Source organism: Apteryx rowi, unplaced genomic scaffold, assembly GCF_003343035.1.
Source record: "Apteryx rowi isolate R43461 unplaced genomic scaffold, aptRow1 scaffold_892, whole genome shotgun sequence".
In the NCBI taxonomy this organism is placed as follows: Eukaryota; Metazoa; Chordata; class Aves; order Apterygiformes; family Apterygidae; genus Apteryx; species Apteryx rowi.
In genome coordinates this window covers 251519-260037 of record NW_020451196.1, presented here as the reverse complement: position 1 = coordinate 260037, position 8519 = coordinate 251519, and the positions used below count along the sequence as shown (strand labels likewise).

General features: G+C 41.0%; 1 protein-coding gene across 1 annotated transcript in view; it reads left to right on the top strand.

Moving 5' to 3' along the window:
* The first annotated feature begins 4197 nt into the window (after nucleotides 1-4197).
* ITPKA (inositol-trisphosphate 3-kinase A) overlaps nucleotides 4198-8519 on the top strand; it is a 25615-nt gene continuing 21293 nt past the window's right edge. The window contains exon 1 of the mRNA XM_026091016.1: nucleotides 4198-4359. Within this exon, the coding sequence (XP_025946801.1) occupies nucleotides 4213-4359 (147 nt within the window). The 5' untranslated portion in view covers nucleotides 4198-4212. The remainder of the gene's footprint in view (nucleotides 4360-8519) is intronic.

The window sequence follows — 8519 nt, the reverse complement described above, 5'->3', positions numbered from 1 at the left end:
TTCTCTGCATGGTTTGTTCCTCTGTATGCTCGGCAAGCAATAAGCTATCTGCAAATGACATTTCAGATGTTGCCTTTCTTTTCCTCATCTGCTGGGCTCTGGTGTATTGGTATTGATCACTCTTGGGTTCTGCTACCTGTGTCCAATGTGACGTAGAAGATGCTGCTTGCTCCAAATTTTAGGAGGCTGGTCTGGGTGGTTGTGCAAGATAGGAGAGCATGGCTTGTCATTCTGTTGCTAGGAACCCAACAGGAGAAAATTCTTCAGGCTTATGTGTTTGTTGTTGTTGTTGTTATCTCTGTTTTACTATGAGGTAAAAGTTGTGGTAGATAAATGGTCTATGTATAAGCTATGCCATTTTATTTTATTATTTTATTTTTAGTTGGGTGAGATTCTTAATAACTGACAATTGATGTTTGTGCTTCTAAAAAGGTGGGATTCCCCAGGATCTTGATTGTAAACACATTTGTTTACCTACAGGGCAGAGGAAACATACTCTGTACAACACACTGGCTATTGTTCAGACACCCACAACCCTTCAGGAAGGCACATGCCTTGTTTCAGTTCCAGTCTTTAGTTGAGTCACTGCTGCTTATATAAGGCCTACATTTGACTCTTTTCTTAAGACTAAGCTATGGAAATTAAAATTTAAATAGGAAATTAAAATTTTAAATAATCATATGTCTGCTGGGACTATCTGCTTCTGGTATGGAGGAGGAATTCAACTTGCCTTTCTCGTGCTGTTCTGTTAAAAGAAATTGTCTTCTGATCCTGTAGTTTTGCTCAAGGGAGAAGTCACCCTCTTCTCCAGATTCCTTGCATTGCTCTCAGTGCTGACTTGAGGGAGGGAGAGTTTCTCTGATCTTAGGTTTGCTCTGGAAACAAACCACTATCTGGTGACCCGGAAGACCCCCTCACTCCTGTGGGGTGGGTGGAGGTTCCCCATCTCCCTTCAATCCCAAGTTTCTCCGTTGTTGCCACGTTCCATTTGCAGACACCCATCCTCGCTTATGTTCTCATGCAAACCCAAATGTGAGTTAAACAAAACAAAACAAAAAAAATCCTTTCAATACAGTGGTTTGGAATAATCTCACAGTTACTATGTTAAAGCTCCAAGCTATTAAAGTGGTTGCTGAAGGATGTGGCTTTCCTGTAGGTAAATACCACACCTCGCTCAATAGCAGTGCCCTATCACGTGTTGACACTTGCATTCCTTTGCTGAGGGTGGGCCTTATTTGCACAGCAGGCTGGAGTCCGATAGGCGAAGCAGTGACTGTTCTTGCCTCTTTGGAGGCAAATGGAAGTGTGGGCTTGGAGGAGACAAAGGAGGAGAGGAGAGACAGAGTACTGGACTTTGTCTTGTGATAGATTAGAAGAGCAGATGGTAAACTGTTATCAGTATCTGCACGTCTGATCTGTTCTTTATATGGCATATTTTTAGATTCTAATAACACTTTTCACTTAACACTATACTGCTTCTTATTTGAGTGCCTCTAATGTAGTTTACAAGCGTTAATTACTTAAGTCGCTGAACACTGTTCTGAAGTGTAGATATTATAACCTGCGCTTGCAGTAACTGGAGCAGAGAAAGGGCATGTGTCTGGACCAAGATCCCATACTGAAGCAATAGAGTTTCTCAGGTCTTTCACAAGTGAGTGTCTGACATTTTAGGATGTTAGACACTGAGTTATCAGGCTAGGGAAGAACCAAAATAGATATAAGTGCATTTTAAAAATAAATACCTGTCAGTAACCTCTTTTTATGTATGTACATATGTACATGAATGTATACAATGATTTCTAAGAACCTGATTTACAGACAGATCTTGGTAGGAAAGACTTAATTTTGTAAATGAATATTTTCATATTTTTTAGGACGTAGAAATCTAGTGCAGAAAGGGAACATCTAACTTTATTCACTGCACTGCAGGAAATCAAGCATCTTTAGACCAGTGATGATGAACTTTCTTGGTGCCTGTGCCTGGAACTCCTCTAAAAGTATTGCAGCTCATTGTCGCTGGAATCAGCCCAGTCCTCTCTTGGTGGTGGATGTCCCCCATCACTGATCTAGGCCATGATATAGAGACATTTTTCTGGCCTGGTTTTAAAGCCTTCAATGAAGTAAACTCACTGATACCCCTGGAAAGCCTTTTCCAGTGTCTCACCACCATACAGGGTATTTTTTCATCATTCCTTCCTGTCAAGCTGAATCTCAAAGGCATATGGGATATTGCCTTGTATGTCCCATACTGGCCCATATATGAGGATACAGTGACAAAGTAAGCTTTCAATGTGTGTTCATTATCCCACTCTGCTAGGGAGAGGAAGAGAAGAGTCTGACCAGTGAATAACAGACAAAGTCTCAATTTCTGTCTGATAGTAGTAGTTTGTGACCAATGTATTAGTGGGAAACAGGAAAGTGTAATCAAGGGTAAGCATTAAAAATTTCCTTCTTTTCTGTTGTTTATCTGTCTGAACTGGAGATTTGCCTTTGGCCAGTAAATCACTGGGGTGGTAAACTAGTGGTGAGTCCAGACCTCAGCTCTGGCTCAGCAGCCTGGGTAGAACTGTGCCTCCAGGTAACAGTCTGTACCACCCTTGCAAATAAGATGAAGCGCATGCTCAGCTCCCTTCCTGAGTGCCTGGAGTACACCCAGGGCAGATTAACTTCTTGAAGTTATTTCCTGGCTTGTTGCCTGAACACAGTCTCTCTTGATGTTATGCAGAAGCCTCACCTGACTGAAACGGATTGGCACTTTTTGTAATACATTTGGATTTGAGGTCATACACAGTTCACTTTGCTTTGACAAATTGTGCTTATTTTGCAGGCTGGACCTCTTTATTGGTCTGTGTATAGAGGAGTGGGTATGTGTTTGGTTTTAGAAATTCCCAAAGACTTACCATGTTTGGAACTGGTAATTCTGTGTCCTATTTAATAGGATGCTAGGCTCATTTTTTCATCCTAAGAGTAGGGTCTTTCTAGGTGTTCCAGCCTCATGGCTGGTAATGTCAATCAGTGACCCATGACAAATAAAGGATGGATAAGGAGGATGGTCAGAGATTTCTCAAGTTGCTGAACTGTGACGTAGAAAGTTTCTGAAGAATTAGACTGCAGCTGCTTTGAAGGTTAAGAAAAATTTCTTTCCTTCTACCACACCATCTGCTAAAGTGATGTTTGATTTACCATAAAATTGTTCTGGTTGATGGACAGCCTGGATAAATCTCAAATGTCTGTGCTCTGAAAATGAGTCAAGTTTCCTATGCTGAGGAAATTCCATTTACTTTTGGATAATAACATTTCAGTTTCCACCATTTCAGTTTCAGTTCTGGCAGAACCCTGGTAGGGACAGGTGGTCTTTGGTTCAGCTTTACTGAGGTTTAGTAGGGACAGGTGGCAGAACATCCTATTAGAGAGCCAGTGTCTTTCAGAGCAGAGCACAAGTTGTCTAAGTAGCGATAATGGAAATATGGGCTTGTTAAAGCTCTCTTTTGAAAGCTGGAGATTTAAGTATCCCTCAAAACAGCAAATGTTGGCCCTTTCTTATTAAAAGAAAAATCAAAATCTGGCTTTTAGTTAACAGTATTGCCTCTTACAAAACTGGCTTTTACAGAATCCTTGTGAGAAAAAGTGAATGAAACCCTTGTGGCAGTGCAGCTCTAAAGCCATCTAATTCCTTGGCTGCTTTGGCTTTTGGCCTGGGAATGCAATAAAGATTGTGGCTATTTTACTTGATAATGATCAGAAGCAAAATGCCAACATTGATTGCTGTATCACAGTCAGCAGACTGTGGTCACTGATGCTGCTTGCAGAATGGCAAGCAATGCTTTCACTCCATGGCACTTCACTCTTCCTCTGACTTGGAGAGGGAATGTGCTCCTGGAATTACAAGTGGAATCCAGCTGTGAAGTGGGACCTGAGACTTTGTGCTCCAAGGAATTCAGTCTGATACTGATCATCAGTTTCTTTCTCCTTCCCTTCTTCCTTTTGTCCAGTCAGAATGAGTATCGAACAAATTTACCAAGTACACTAAAGGAGAGCAAGCCAAGGAATGTGTGCGTCTTGCTGCATAACGCATGGTGAGGCATGATAAAGAGGAAAACACAGGAACCTGAGGCTTCTGTCTTGCATTTTTGTTTTTGCAGATTGCATTAAGTATTTCTCATGACTCTGAAGAATTAGCCCAGCCCATCTTGACTGCGGTACAAACAGGAAATGAAAACCCCACAGTCAGAGGATACACCTGCCAAAGGCTGGTTGAGCAGCTGTGGCCCTCACCCATGGTTGAGTGCAAAAGCAGAAGCATCAAGTGCTAAGTGCAGACTGAGCACTGTTTCTTCTCAAAGCTTTGGAGGCTGGATGGTGAGAGAGAGAGAGATGAAGGTGTAGTCACAGTTTGCCTAGCAGTCTGATTAGAGGTGCTGATGAGGAAGTTGCTCATGCAGCATGCAAACTGCCATTCTTCCTCAGGAGTGTGTGTTCTCCCTGGCTGTTGATCATCAGTCTTTCTGCTCCAGGTGGCACTCATACCACAGGAAGATCAATTGTGTGAGAAAGCAGCAAGCATTAGTTGCTTGGGGACTCCCCTGACTAAAGCAGATAAGAGATGGTTAAGGCTCCCAAGAAGTAGGACATGTGGAGGTTGCTCAGTAATTTCCTAGATCTAGGACACTGTTATCCTGTTTATATTCCTTGAGTGACAGCTGAAGCGTTTGGGTTAATACAGCTGCCCTGGCAAAAGGCCAGTTGCAGTGATTTGTACAAATCATCAGTTGATGTTGGTTGGCGTAACTCCTCTGATAGTCTGAAGAATGAAGCTGGTTCTCATTAGGTCAGGGCACAGCCCCTTTAAAGTTGGTATTCCAAAATCTGGACTCTGGGCTGGGCTATCCATCAATGTAAGTTAGTATAGAGCAACATTTTGATCCTAGGCTAAAATACTTTTTTGTCTTGTGATGAACAATCTCATCTGGGAATATGGTGAAGAGTAATGTTTCCTGTGTGCATCAGGAACCCGTTTTTCTGTCCAGTGACAAAAGATGAAATGTAATAATAGGGCTAAGTCATTTGCTGTAAGAGCCTCACCCTGTCTTGGGAGTTGAATCAAGTGTTGCACTCAGAAACCTGGTTATAAGGGTTGTGTTTGCTCACAGACTCCTGTCAGGGCTTGCTTGGGGAGCATTCTTCTTGTTGACTTGCTCTTTCACCTCCCACCCATTGAGATCCTTGTCTTGATTTGTGATTCATGTCTGATTCAACCAAGTGGGTAGTAGACTTGGCAGCGAGAATCTCCCTAGTTTAAGGATTCCAGAAACCTTTAATAAGGGGCAAAAGCACAGAAACAGGCTGTTGAAAGTGAAAAGCAAGTGCCTTATATTATGAATCCAGGTTTGCTTGTTATTAGAGGTATTTTTGTTTTAGCTACAGGCAAATCTTGCACTTTGCTTCCCTGCAGAGGGCCTGTGTGGTGGATATCCAAGTTGTGTTTCCCCCAGCAAATAAGGGAGAAAGTGCAGATATGCCTCACTTTTTCCATTGCAGTATGATGCTTTATTAGGTCTTCTAAGTTTCTTAAATACCAAGTGATCCTTAACTCAGGAGCTTTTATGGTCTGGACAATAAAAAAAGAAGTCATGGAATTCTGATAGACTGCATTGAAAGGCTTATACTAGATGCTATAGATATTTAAAGTGTGTGTGTGCATGTGTGTGTATATATATGTATGCATATATACACACACACATATATAGATGTGCGCACACACACATATACATATAGACCAAAACCCCCCCCGCAAGGAACAAGGATAGTTATCTTTTGCTTACATTAGGCATAAAAATATCTGTTGCTCCAGGATCTGGCCCTGACCAAGTTAACTGCCTGCTTCTTTCAGGTCTGCAAAGACAAGTAGACTAAGCCTCAAGCTGAAAGAACTCCAAACAGGAATCCCTCAATAAGTAAATTCTAAATACAGAAAGATAGCATGTTGCTCAGCAGCACTTGCTATCTTATAAAATACTTTTTATATCACCAAATCCCCAGATTTTCCCATCAAATGGAACTGTACAGTTCACTGTCCCAGAGCTGCAGACCCTTGAAACAGTGAAGTCCTCAACCACCTTTCAAGCTGGCTTCTGTGAAGCTGAATCCGTGGAAGACTCCATCGATTTGGGGAGAATTATGCTGATATCAACTTGTCTCTGTGGAACATTGTGATTTTGACAAATCAGCAGATTCCTGTTGAAGTGTTTGTAATTTTTTATTGGTTGTAATTATAGTGCTGTAGTTATTGATTACTTTCACCCAGAGAGAGAAGCATATCTAATTACAAAGTGATTAAGTTAGCCTAGTAACTGTCTCAGTAGTGGTCTGCTCAGAATGATTTCTTATGGGAGCGCTTTATGGTGACAGCTGGCAGTGGCTGCAGTGAGACAGCTGACTGCAAAGTTTGTTCAGGTTAGCTTTAGTTCATTAAAATAGTATGGTTGGTTGCTTGCAAGCCGTATTTAAGTTCTTTGTGCAGGTCCAGTTTGTCAGGTCAAAGCTAATTAAAATAAAACCACAGACTATTGGAAATGGAGAACAAATCTGAATACATTAATTAAACTTTCCAAATGGAATGAAATACTCGAGTGAAATAGCACAAAGAATTAAAAAAACAAAACAAACTAGATTTCAAGCTGATTTCAGTTTTAATAAACTAAGGCAAGTAAAACAGTTAAGTATTTTGTAGATGTAATTAACTTCCTGGGTTTTAAAAACTTCAAAGCTTTTTATTGAGGTTTTTAAGTAAATGTACACACTATAAAATATAAAACCAATACAATAATAAAACTGTAAAATGTACACAGAGTTTAAAAGAAACAAGTTGTTGAGAACAAATATTAACAAAGGGCTAAATTTTGCAGGACTAGACCCTACCACCTGTTCACACTGATATTTATGACAGCTCTGTGAATAATCATGGACATTTTTAGGATTTCTTGTGTCACTCAAAAAAAATAATATGGGTGCTAGTGTGTGACCCAGGAAGGAAGAAGTAAGAGAAGGGAGGGGGGGAAAAAAAACAACCCCAAAAAACCCCACAGAAGAAAGGTGAGCCGCTGGAGAATGAGTAATATGCCACGCAGATAACACAGAACAGATACCTAGCTTAGTAACACTTATTGTTAGCTCGGGGCCCACTCATACAAAGTAGTTTCAGCGAATGCTCTGCTGCATTCTCAGGTGTTACATTTTCCAGTCGCTATTGTTATGGTTTCCGTGCTCTGCAAGGGGCCGAGACTTGGCACCTTCCCACGTGCTTGTTCAGTTGCACAGTGTTGGCCGAGTTTGCCAAGCAAGGTATTATTGGTGCTTTTGTGTTTTGGACGCACGGCTCTTAAGAATTATCTTGAAACACATGTAGTAACTTTTTGATAATTACAGCTTTTTATACTCCTTGTAAGTCCCTGTGGAGGAACCTTGTTCCTTCTAGGAGTTAGTGAGACACTGAGTAGGCAGCGGCAACCAGTGATACAGATCACATTTCAGTCCCCATGTCCCAGAGTTGCAGAATTTAGCCTAAACGATTTAAGGACTTTAACAGAACAGTAGATTATGATGAATGACAATTAAGTATTCTTTCTTTCCTTAAAGCCTTTTAGGAGGAAAAAAAAAAGATTATAAAGAAATTTCTCCCTATCCTTTTGTTTCTTACTGTCATAATAGCTCTTTGTAGGCTTGCGTAGGCTTGTAGTAGTGCACAGAAAAAAGACAACAGGATCTTATATAAAGAAAATGCTGAAGTTTTCTTGGAAAAAGCATCCCAGGGTCATTGCTTACTATAGCCTAGCAAAATTATCTACTTACCAGCTCAGGCGAGAGACTAGTTCTCCACCCTGCTGATGATAATGGAAAAATGAATATTTTTAGGGCCCTTATTAGTTTATGTTAATGTTTCTGCCTACTGTTTTTCTTTAAATCGGTATAGTTTCAAGTAACATGCTAGTTACATTAGAACTGCTTTTTTTTTTTTTGAGGAAAAAGTTTTTTCTCATTTTCCCCTCCCTACCATGTTAGTTTACATGTCAGCTATTTTAATGCTTATTTTCTTTGCTTCAGCTAGGACTCAATTCTGCAAATTCCTGTATATGTTGCCTGATTGTCAGTGCTTGCCTGAGGGTAGCTGTATGTGTTTTAGGCGTTTGCAGAACTGAGGTCTTTGTCATTTTCCCCTTAAATAAGGAGGAGGTATTTATTTTTCCATAGATCAGCAGAGGAAGGTTCAGGTCCCCGTCCTCTGTTGTCCTTAGGGCCATGATCTCATTGCCATTACAGAGACATGGTGGGATAGCTCGCATGACTGGAGTGCTGTCATGGATGGCTACGTGCTTTTTAGGAAAGACAGGCCAGGAAAGCGAGGTGGTGGAGTTGCTGTTTATGTGAGAGAGCAACTGGAATGTACTGAGCTGTGCCTAGGGGTGGATGAAGAGCGAGTCGAGAGCTTATGGGTAAGGATTAAAGGGCAGGCTAGCATGGGT